The 12,225-nt window shown below is 52.8% G+C and overlaps 1 protein-coding gene across 1 annotated transcript in view; it reads right to left on the bottom strand.

Moving 5' to 3' along the window:
- Nucleotides 1-12,225, bottom strand: part of LTBP3 (latent transforming growth factor beta binding protein 3) — a 70,031-nt gene that overhangs the window by 43,492 nt on the left and 14,314 nt on the right. Inside the window, exons 2-3 of the mRNA XM_060252398.1 lie at nucleotides 1,870-2,172; nucleotides 775-992 (exon numbers count right to left, since the gene is read on the bottom strand). Coding sequence (XP_060108381.1) covers nucleotides 775-992; nucleotides 1,870-2,172 — 521 coding nt within the window. The remainder of the gene's footprint in view (nucleotides 1-774; nucleotides 993-1,869; nucleotides 2,173-12,225) is intronic.

Raw genomic sequence — 12,225 nt, 5'->3', positions numbered from 1 at the left:
GAAGGAAGGAAGGAAGGAAGGAAGGAAGGAAGGAAGGAAGGAAGGAAGGAAGGAAGGAAGGAAGGAAGGAAGGAAGGAAGGAAGGAAGGAAGAAAGAAAGAAAGAAAGAAAGAAAGAAAGAAAGAAAGAAAGAAAGAAAGAAAGAAAGAAAGAAAGAAAGAAAGAAAGAAAGAAAGAAAGAAAGAAAGAAAGAAAGAAAGAAAGAAAGAAAGAAGAGATTGGATTTATACCCCACCTTTCGCTACCCAAAGGAGTCTCTGAGAGCAGCTTACAAATCTCCTTTCCTTCCTCTCCCCACAACAGACACCCTGTGAGGTAGGCGGGGCTGAGAGAGCTCTGACAGAAACTGCTCTTGAGAGGAACAGCTCTGAGAGAACTTGTGGCTGACTCAAGGTCACATCAGCAGGTGCATGTAGAGGGGTGGGGAATGAAAGCCAGTTATCCCAGATAAGACTCTGCACACTTAACCACTACACCAATACTGAATTTGATGGGTCAAGGGTCTGATTCAGTATAAGGCAGCTTCATGTGTTCAGTTCACCTGGAGAAAGTGGCTGCTGTGGAAAGTGGACTCTACGGCATTAGACTCCACGGAAGTCCCTCCCCTTTCCAAACCCCACCTTCCTCTGACTCCACTCCCAAAATCTCCACCAGGTATTTCCCAACATGGAGCTGGTTGCCTCCCCCATCCCAAACAGATTCAGTTATATCACCTCCTTCCCATTGCCTTCTGCCACCCTAAACTATTCGTAACATTGCCTCAATCCAACTCACCATCTGCTTGGGCAATGTCTCCTGAAAGCAGCGTCCCAAAGGTTTCTGGGTGGGAGGCCTGGTATACGCAGTCTTGGGGGCCGCCGGGTGCTGGATCAGGTGCTGTTGGCTGCCCGGCCCACTGTTCTCCGAGCTGAGGCTGTCGATCCGATGGACCTGCACTGAGGCATCCGGTGGGTGATGCACGCGAACGTTGACCAGGGGCTGGTGCACCTGAACTGGAGGGCAAAAATATAAGCCAACAGAGGGCCCCTTTCCAATCGGCAAGCCCTAGCCCCTAATCCCAAATGTTCTGGGAGGAAGAATGGGGCACTCGTCTTGGAAACCATTAGACCAGAAACACGGCTTTGGACCAGATACTATCTAAGCAGAGCACAGTTCAGTGGCAGAAAACAAACTCTGCATACATCCCCGTGCACATTTGCTTGTTTCCTACTGTCTATGGCTTGACCTTAGGATTCTGTTTTGGTTTATATCAAGGAGTTATGCAATGTTAATGCAAAATCAGAGAACAATGTTGGCATTTGGGTAAAAACAAATATCAAAATAGTGACTTCAGCTGACTCCTTGGACCAAGACTTATTTTCCAAAATGACAAGTGATGGGGTTGAAGCCAGTCTGTATATAGACTGACCTGCAAGCTCTTTTCCTTTAGCCCAGAGGATAGAGCCTGAAGATGGCAGTGAGAAGGACCACTCTGTATATGCTCAGTGATTCATACTTGTTTATTAGACCTTTATCCAAGGGAACAGCCCCTGCAATCTGTTGTTTTTGTGTGTGTGTGTCAGGGCTCAGCTCTGGAGCCTATTTACCAAGACAAGGCTGCTTTTGAGCACATGCAGAGTGTGTGCTTTCTTCCTGCCATCCACAACAACCAGCCCTATGAATCTGGAAACTGGACTCCCAGGTAGACTTGAGCATCTCTCCACTGAGAAGCTGAACACTGCTGCTGAGAACAGAAATGCCCTCTGTGCATGCTCAGAGATCCACAAGTTCCCGGAATGAAGCAATGAAGCCTTGGTTTCCAGTTAAGCTATATAGCCTGATTCTGCAAAAGCTCCACCCCCACTCCCTCAAGCTTCTCTGCCAGGCTACCTTCTGAGGAGTGTTGGCTGGGTCCCAAAGGAACCATGAAGGTGGAATGGCTCACGGTGCCCTTTGAGCCAGGCCCAGAGGATGAGTCACCATGGCTGTCAGAGATGAGCTGGACTGCATAGATGGCATGCTTGCTGGAGCCTGTCTCCATCGGGAGACCTTCACTGGAGACCCGGGCCTGCTGTCCTTGGCTCTGCCGGCCTGCTGGCACCTGGCAGAAGCGACCTGTGAATTCTGGCGGGCAGAGGCAGTGATTCCCAGATGAGCACTGGCCACCATTCATGCAGGGCAGAGGGCAAACCACTGTGGAGGGGAGAAGAGAGAAAAAGACTTCACATAGATTGCACAAGTGATCTTCCCAAGCCAAGTCTGCCATGTAGGCTTGCCAGCCCCCAGGTCCGGTAGCGTTGCCAATCCCCAGGTGGGGGCTGGGGATCCCTTGGTTTTGAGGTCCTCCCCGCACTTCAGGGTCATCAGAAAGGGGGGGGGGGAATATCTGCTGGGCACTTCATTATTCCCTATGGAGACTGAGTCCCACAAGGTATAATGGAGAATTGATCCACGGGTATCTGGGGCCAGAGGGGCTGTTTTTTGAGGTAGAGGCACCAAATTTGCAGCATAGCATCCGGTACCTCTCCCCAAACTACCCAGCAAATTTCAAAAGGATTGGACCAGGGGGTCTGATTCTATGAGCCCCAAAAGAAGGTGCCCCATCCTTCATTATTTCCAGTCCCTTTAAATGTGATGGCCAGAACTCCCTTTGGAGTTCAATTATGCTTGTTACAACTTTGCACCTGGCTCCACCCCCAAAGTCCCCAGATATTTCTTATATTGGCAACCCTAAGGTCCTGCAAGGGGATCCCCCGGTTTTGCAGGCTCCTCTCGACCACCAGCCAGCTGGCCAATGGGGGAAAGCCCCACCAAAAAAGCCATGATGTGCCTTTAAATCTCAGCCAGTTTAGAACGCACAACAACTTGCAACTTTGTGTTTTGGAATGTGTGCATGCCTTGAAATCTCAGCAGGACGAAAGCTGCATGGGGGGAGGAGCAGGCAGAGCCACTTGGATCTTCCCAGTGAGTGTGTGAAGCCTATGAGAAAGGGGGGGAAAGCACAGTCTCTCTGTTTTGTATTCACTTCAGAAGTCGTTTGTGTAGTAAAGTGTTAACCTGGTTATGGAATGGAGGAAAACTCCACCCCCTAGACCCCTTACTTTCATTTTCCTATGTTAGTCTGAAGAAGTTGGTTGAAATACAGCAGCTTGTTACATTCAGCAACTCCTGTGAGTAAAGTGGTGGGCAGCTGTGTTGGTCTGAAGCAATAGAACAAAGTAGGAGTCCAGCAGCACCTTTAAGACCAATCAAGTTGTATTCAGAATGTAAACTTTTGTATGCATGCAAAAGCTTACATTCTGAATAAAACTTGTTGGTCTTAAAGGTGCTACTGGACTCCTACGTTGTTTTACAGTGATCCTGTAGGACTCCCTAGGCAAGAGATGTTCAGAGGTGATAGACTGCAAATTTGCTGTAGGCAGCTAAATATTAGGCTGGGTCTTCACCCAACTCTGTTAATTTTGTAATTTTGATACAGTAAGAGACAGATATTTCTGGGGGAGGGAGACATTGAGCACACAAGAACAAACAGAAGAGCAAATGGTCTCTGTGTTTCAATAAATGAAAAGCTTATCTGGTGGATTAACTAGACTATGCGACATGCGAGAATAGAATGAGCCTGTGTATGGAAACATGCTGAAAACTGAAGCCGCTGTTCAGTGATAGTTCTGCTGAAGGCCACTGCTTACTAAACATAGAGGAAGATAAGAGAACAAAGGGAACTTGTGAAGGGCCCAAAATGCAGCTATGTGAAGTTATAATGTGCATGTTTAAGAAACCATCTATTGCATACTATAAAGGCTAACACCATAATGCTTTGCGCCAAACTCTTAGCTGTTCTTTTGCAGGGGTCTCCTTTATTCGAATAAAGTTTCGCTCTGCTTGGAAGGAATCTCTCCTGTTGTGTTCTTATTGGTGTGAGGCACATCAGGTGAATGGCCTGTTTGGCGTACAGTAGTTAGCCATTGCCTGTCTCTGCGCAGTGACCATGGACTTCCTTGGTGGTCTCCCCTCCAAGTACTAACCAGGGCCAATCCTGCTTAGCTTCTAAGAGCTGACGAGATCAAACTAAGAAGAAGACTGCAGATTTATACCTCGCCCTTCTCTCTGAATCAGAGACTCAGAGCAGCTTACAATCTCCTTTATCTTCTCCCACAAAAGATGCCCTGTGAAGCGGGTGGGGCTGAGAGGGCTCTCACAGCAGCTGCCCTTTCAAGGACAACTCCTGCGATAGCTATGGCTAATCCAAGGCCATTCCAGCAGCTGCAAGTGGAGGAGTGGGGAATCAAACCCAGTTCTCCCAGATAAGAGTCTGCACGCTTAACCACTACACCAAACTAGTCAGGGCCATCTAGTTTTGGGAGCAGTTTTTCTGCCATTAAGTAATTATGGCGACCCTGTGGAGTTTTCAAGGCAAGAGACATTCAGAGGTGGGTTGCTAATGCCTGCCTCTGCATTGTGACCATGATCTTCCTTGGTGGTTTCCCATCCAAATACCAACCAGGGTCAACCCTGCTTAGCTTCTAAGATCTGACAAGATCAGCTAGCCCAGTGATGGGGGACCTGTTAGAGACCGAGTGCCCAAACTGCAACCCAAAACCCACTTATTTATCGCAAAGTGCCAGCACGGCAATTTAACCTGAATACTGAGGTTTTAGTTTAGAAAAAACAACTCATAGTGAAATTAACAAACTAAAAGGACATTTGGTCTGGATAGCATTTGCTTAGGAAACCAACCAAAAAGTAACATGTCAGAATGGGAGAATGATGGTGAGAGTGTCATAAGGCAACAAATGGAGGCTATTCATTGCTCTGTTGCTTGCAAGTCTGGGTTAAACTGAGAACATGCCTTTCCCAGAAATGTTTCTGTCCACCTAATTTACTTTTGAACATGTAACATACATTATAAACATCATTCTAGTTTGCCGTTAGGGGAAAATAATATATTAAAATATAGCATGTTTAGTAGAAGCTGGTGATTAGGGTGTTCAAATCAGATCTGGGAGGTCCTGATTCATATGTCCACTCTGCCCTGGCAGCTTGCTGGGAAACCTCGGGCCAGTAATATACTCTGAGTTAACCTGCCTCATAGGTGAGGATAAAAGAGAAGGGGAGAGTGTGTCAAACCACTTCCGTGTCCTTTTGGGGGAGGAAGGCATGGGATACATGATGTTCGTTAATAAATTAAGTTGATGAAAGGAGTCCACTGATTTATATGGCTAAATCTGAGTCCAGCAGCACCATAGAGAACAAGATTTGTGAGAGTCAAAGCTCCTTTTATCTAATCGAGGGAACTCTAATGCTGGAAAGCTTCTGCCCCCTCCCACAAATCTTGTTGGTCTCTAAGGTGCTCCTGGGCTCGAATCTAGTTGTTCTACTATGGACCAGCATGGCTACCCTTGGAAACTTCAGGGACAGTCTGAACTGGTGTGAGAAAGAAGGGCCAGTTTGGTGTAGAGGTTAAGTGTGTGGACTCTTATCTGGGAGAACCGGGTTTGATTCCCCACTCCTCCACTTTCAGCTACTGGAATGGCCTTGGGTCAGCCATAGCTATCACAGAGCTGTCCTTGAAAGGGCAGCTTCTGGGAGAGCTTCTCTCAGCCCCACCTACCACACAGAGTGTCTGTTGTGGGGGAGGAAGATAAAGCAGATTGTGAGCTGCTCTGAGACCCTGAGATTCAGAGTGATGGCCAGGATATAAATCCAATATCTTCTTTTTTTAAACTAAAAATGCAATCCTGTGCATGTATAGAGAATAGGTGCCACAGTGCTCACTGTAGATTATTTCCGTGTAACCATGGAGAGCAAGCCCAATGAGGAAAGGCTAAGGGCCTTGGGGATATTCAGTCTGGAGAAAAGGAGGTTGAGGGGGGAGACATGATTGCTCTTTTGAAGTATTAAAAGGGCTGCCACTTAGAGGAGGGCAGGGAGCTGTTCCTACTGGCAGCAGAGGAGAGGACTGCCATAGAAAAAAGGTTTTAACAGTAAGAGTTGTTCAACAGTGCAATCAACCCCCTCACTGGCAGTCTTTAAGCAGCTGCTTGACAAATACTTGTCAGGGATGCTTTGAGAAACCAGAACAGCAGTGCAACCGTTCAAAACAGTTTATCAACAATTTGCCTTATGGTCCCTGTAGCTTGAAAGAGCTCTGCTCAGATACTGCTGTCAGAAGCATTGTATTTGAAAGCAAGGAAGCCTGCAGTTCCTTCCTTTCCACTCCTAATCCAGAGGCGATCCTGACCGCTGTTTCTGTCAGATTAGTGGGATCCAGCATTTCCTGTAATAAACCCACATCCCTGCAAAAAATGTGTTTGATTCAAGGTCCTAATCTCTCCACCACCACCCCTTCCCCACATACCCATGCTCTCTTCTTCCCTTCAGCTTTGAAATATGACACGCAGCCAGGCCTTGGCCACATGAAAATGTAAAGCTGCCTTATACCCATCTCTCTAGTGCAGGGGTGGCCAAACTGTAGCTCAAGAGCCACATGTGGCTCTTTCACACACATCGTGTGGCTCTTGAAGCCCCCACCAGAGAAGGCATTTGTCTCTTTAAACCACTTCTTCAAGCCAAGCCAATCAGTGACTTGGAAAATGCATTTAAAGTTCAAGTTGCTGTCTTTCCACCTGTCTTTCTCCCTCCCCACCTATTTTCTTTCCTTCCTTCCTTCCTTCCTTCCTTCCTTCCTTCCTTCCTTCCTTCCTTCCTTCCTTCCTTCCTTCCTTCCTTCCTTCCTTCCTTCCTTCCTTCCTTCCTTCCTTCCTTCCTTCCTTCCTTCCTTCCTTCCTTCCTTCTCTCAGACATCTGACATTCATGTCTGGTGGCTCTCACACATCTGACATTTATTCTATGTGGCTCTTATATTAAGCAAGTTTGGCCACCCCTGCCCTAGTGGGTCCCATCTAACCCCCTCCCTAAAACTGCAGGAACACCTGCAAGGAATTTTCCTCTGTGTGTTGTGCTTGGGGGCTGCATTGTGTTTGCACTCCCCCCCAACACATCAGAATTCCAAAGCTGCCCATGAGCTCAAAAAGGTTGGAGTGCCCTGTTGTCTCTCTGAAGGAGGCCCAGTTAGGCTTGCCAGGTTTGGGTTGGGAAATACCTGGAGATTTGGGGGAAGGAGCCTGTGTTTGGGGAGAGGAGGAGCTTCAATGAGATATGACTCCAGAGCCTCATGTGCAGGGGAGGCGAGGGAACGCACGTGCCCACAGAGAGGGCTAAGAGTGCCACCTCTGGCACCCATGCCATAGGTTCACCACCACGGAGCTAGCCTGAGCTATCCAGGTCAGGGATCCAAGTTTTTATCCCCCTCCCCATTCTACATGAGAACCAGGCCTGACCCTAGCATAGAGCCAGCAGATGTGCATGTTTGTACACACAGAGAGACAGGTGTATAAGAGGGAATAATTTGAATTAAAAATACATCTGCTTCTCCCTTTCTGTGCCAGACAGCTGCCAACGACAACTGACCCTGTGGTGTCTCTTCCCTGGGAGGACAAATCATTGGACACACCGCCCCCAGACAGAAGGGTGGGGAATGGATGCTTCATTGGTCTGATTAAGCCGCTGGCACTTTGGGGACTTTGCCATGGAAGAGGTTTTGGTTATGACAACAGTTCAGTCTGTTTGAAGAGTCTGAGCCCTTACTGAGTCAGCAGCCCGGAAGCTGGCAAATAACCCCCTCCAATATATAGGCCCCTCCTTGGGCAGCCATCAGCCAGTGCCTGGTGGCCCTGCCCAAACGCAAAACAAATAGAAACAGATCCCACCAACACAGGGGTGAGCCCAGCAATCAAAGGTCTGGGGCCTTCCCTGTGTGTCTGTGTGCGCATGTAAATAAATCCTTTCACCTCCTGGGCAAAGGAAGGCAATCCCTCGTGTAGAGTATTGGAATCAGCACAGCGCCGCGCAACCCGAGCCGCCCTCGGGTCGCCTTGCGCAGCGCGGGAAAGCCACCCCAATCAGCTCCAAGGGCGGGAAGCTCAACTGGCCAGGATTGGGCTGGCCAGCAAAGGGGATGTTCCGGGATGCTTGTATATATTAGCGGACCCGACCGCGTGTTAACCAGTTCGGTAGTGTGCTAGCTATTAAATACTTATGCCTTCACCACGACTCGTCTCTCAGTACACTACACTGGCGACGAGGATGGGATGTAGCTAGGCCAGGCCACCCCGCGGGGAACCAGCCCTGGCCGGAGACGAGGAAGGTGAGAGACCGACGACCGAGCAGCCCGCCGCCACCATGGCGAACTCTAGCGTAACGACGGGCCACCTTGCTGAATTCAACCCAGAGCACCCCGAGAGATGGGAGACCTACACCGAACGGGTCGAGTGCTACCTGAGGGCGAACTTGATCACTGATGATGACCGGAAGAGAGACGTCCTGCTGAGCGTCTGTGGGGAAGAGACTTTCGAAATCGCACGAAACCTCTCCGCTCCAGAAAGGCTGACCGAGAGATCCTACGGGGAGATCGTGAGACTCCTCACGGGCCACTTTGCGCCCCAACCCTCCATCGTCGCCCGCCGATTCCTCTTCCACAAGAGGGACCAGAAGTCGGGGGAGACAGCGGCGGTCTACCTGGCGGCACTTCGGCAAATCGCCGGGAACTGCAGTTTTGATAAGAGGGACGAAGCCCTGAGGGACCGTTTCGTCTGGGGCCTCCGAGACGAACGGCTGCAACAGAAGCTCTTCGCAAAAGAAGAGCTCACCCTACAACAAGCCTTCAACGAGGCGACGGCGTTTGAGAGGGCCACCAAGGCGTACGGCCAGCAACGCGGGGAGGCAGTACACCAGGGTGAAGCAGAGCCAGAGGTCCGAGCAGAGGGAGACGCGTTCCAGCTCCGACGACCGCAAAGAACCGACACACGGGCCCCCGCGAGGCCACGAGCAACGGAGAGGCCCACCGCCACCACCGGTTCCAGGTGCGCCAGCTGCGGCGACCCCCACGAGCGAAGGGACTGCCCGTACCGCCACCTGGACTGCCGCAGCTGTGGGAAGACGGGCCACATCGCCCGGGCTTGCCGGGCCAAAAACAGCCGCCGCCAACCGTCAGCGCATCACGACTCCTTGGATGCCTACACGACGGCTTCCACCAGTCTACAGGTACTGAACCTGCCCCTTGCAGCCCCCGACAAGGTCAAAATGTCGGTCCTGATCGAGGGCGCCCCATGCCTCATGGAAGTAGACTCGGGTTCCTCCATCTCGATCATTTCGGAGGAAACCCTCAAGAGACTATGCCCCCGCCGCCGCCTCCATACGAGGCCAGCGGACTTCGTATTAAGGGACTTTCAAAAAAACCCGGTACACATCGTGGGGTGGGCCCGGGTGAATGTGGAACGAGGGAGTTTTAGAGGACCCCTAGACATCCTGGTGGTCAAGCGCCAACTGACCACACTCCTAGGGCTGGCTTGGTTCCAGCCTCTGGGAATCCAGCTAGTGGGGGTAGACCACATGCGGACCAGCAATTTCGACGGGTCCCTGGGGAGCTACAAGGGGCCGCCCATCACCCTACCGATCGACCCAACGGTCCGGCCCATAAGGCTCAAGGCGAGACGCGTCCCGTTCGCCCTAAAACCGAAAATAGAGGCGGAACTGGACCGCCTCACGGCCCAAGGCGTCCTAGAGCCAGTCACATACGCCGACTGGGAGACCCCTATAGTGACACCCGTAAAACCCAACGGGGAGGTGAGGATCTGCGCTGATTACAAGTGCACGATCAACAAGGCTCTACAGGACAATCCCTACCCAGTCCCGGTGGTCAGCCATGTCCTCGCAGCGCTAGCCGGGGCGAAGGTTTTTGGGAAGCTGGACTTAGCTCAGGCATACCAGCAACTGCCGGTCGACGCTAAGACAGCAGAGGCACAGACAATCGTGACCCACAGGGGGGCGTTCAGGGTTAAACGGCTGCAGTTCGGGGTGAGCGTGGCTCCGGGGATTTTCCAAAGCATAATGGACTCTCTCCTTAAAGGGATCCCCGGAGTCCAGCCCTTCTTCGACGACGTTTTGATCGCCGCCCCCACCGAAGGAGAGTTCAGCCGCCGCCTGCGAGAGGTCCTCAGACGGTTCCAGGCGGCGGGGCTGAAGGTGAAAAAGGAAAAATGCTTGTTGGGTGTTCCGCGAGTGGAGTTCCTGGGCTTCGCAGTGGACGCAGCGGGAATCCACCCAACCGCGGACAAGACCAAGGCCATTGTCCAGGCCCCTGCCCCCAAATGCAAAGCAGAACTACAGAGTTTTCTCGGATTGTTGAATTTTTACCACTCATTCCTGCCGCACAAAGCCGCGGTGGCGGAACCATTACACCGTTTGCTCGATAAACAAGCCCCATGGGTCTGGGGAAAGCGCCAAGCCGCGGCGTTCCAGGCGGTCAAAGACCTCTTAGTCTCAAACGCGGTTCTTCATCACTACGATGAAAACCTTCCCCTGATCCTGGCTTGCGACGCCTCTCCCTACGGGGTGGGAGCGGTCCTGGGGCACCAACTCCCGGACGGGAGGGAAGTGCCGGTCGCCTATTACTCCAGGACTCTGTCCCCAGCCGAGAGGAACTACGCCCAGATCGATAAAGAGGCCCTGGCGATCGTGGCGGGAGTCCACAAGTTCAACGACTACCTCTACGGTAGACGCTTCACCATTGCCACGGACCACAAGCCACTCCTCGGCCTCCTAGCCCCCGACCGGCAAACCCCCCAAATCCTTTCACAGAGGGTTTTACGGTGGAACCAGTTCCTGAACTCGTACACCTACACGTTGGTCCACCGCCCAGGGAAAGCAATGGGGCACGCCGATGCCCTCAGCCGCCTGCCGCTGCCCGCCACAGACCCAGATCCCGCCCCGGCACACGGGGTGATGCTTATAGAGTCCCTCCCCGAGCGCCCACTACACGCCGAAGAGGTGGCTCGAGCTACGGGCAGAGACCGCATCCTAGCGCGGGTCAGGGACTGGGTGGGAAGGGGGTGGCCAGCGGGCAAGGTGGAAGATGCATTCAGGCCATTCACGTCCAGGAAGGACGAGCTATCGACCCACAAGGGGTGCATACTCTGGGGGAGCCGGGTGGTGGTTCCCCCCCCCTTGCGCAGACAGGTGTTGGAAGATCTCCACGAGACCCACCCGGGCATCGTGAGGATGAAAGCCCTGGCCCGGAGTTACGTGTGGTGGCCAGGCATGGACGAGGAAATAGAGGGGTGGGTTAGGAGGTGCCAACCCTGCCAGGAGTCCAGGCCCAATCCGCCGTCCGCCCCGGTCCACAGGTGGGAGTCAAACGGGCGGCCGTGGTCCCGCCTCCATTTAGACTTCGCGGGGCCGCATCAGGGGCAACTCTTCTTTATACTGGTAGATGCTCACACAAAATGGTTGGAGGTGATCCCGGTCACCTCGACCTCCACCGCAGCAGCCGTCCGGGCGCTCAGAAGGGTTCTCTGCACACACGGGATCCCTGACACCCTAGTGACGGACAACGGCACGGCCTTCACCTCCCGGGAATTCCGAGAGTTCACCGAGAGGTACCTGATAAGGCACATAAGATCCGCTCCCTTCCATCCAGCCACCAACGGCCAGGCGGAGCGGATGGTGCGGACCACCAAGGAAGCCCTAGGGCGCATTGTCCAGGGGGATTGGGACCACCGCCTCTCCGCGTTCCTGTTCCACAACAGGATCACCCCAAACCCCACAACTGGTTTCAGCCCCGCCGAGCTGCTCATGGGGAGGAAACTGACCACCCGGTTAGATAGGCTCCACCCGGACAGGGCGCCGGAGGTCCGCGGGTCCCCCGAGGTTCGCGAGGCAGTAAGGGGATTCTTTCCGGGCGACCCGGTGTACGCGAAAAACTTCGCAAGCGGCCCGGAGTGGGTAGCCGGGAGGGTCCTGAGAGTAACCGGCTCCCGATCCTACGAAGTGACCACAGCAGGGGGCCAAGTACTGCGGCGACACATCGATCAGCTGCGCCGCCGCACCCTGCCCGAAGAGCCGGAGGCAGCTGGGATCAGGGAACTGCCGGAAACGGAGTCCCCAGAAGGGGCCCCGCCGACTCAAGAACAGCCCATATACGAGGTCCCCGGGGCCGCGGAACCCGTACCAGAGCCGCTACCCGACCCGGACCATCCACCGCCAGAAACGGAGCCACCCGCAGCTGGGTCGGGCTCCACACCAATAGCAACCCCGAGGAGATCAACCCGGGAACGCAGGGCACCAACGTACCTACAGGATTATGTAGTTTAAACTAGGAGGGGAGGAGTGTAGAGTATTGGAATCAGC

Source organism: Heteronotia binoei, chromosome 1 (assembly GCF_032191835.1).
Source record: "Heteronotia binoei isolate CCM8104 ecotype False Entrance Well chromosome 1, APGP_CSIRO_Hbin_v1, whole genome shotgun sequence".
NCBI classification, from domain to species: Eukaryota; Metazoa; Chordata; class Lepidosauria; order Squamata; family Gekkonidae; genus Heteronotia; species Heteronotia binoei.
This window is presented reverse-complemented; position numbering and strand designations above follow the sequence as displayed.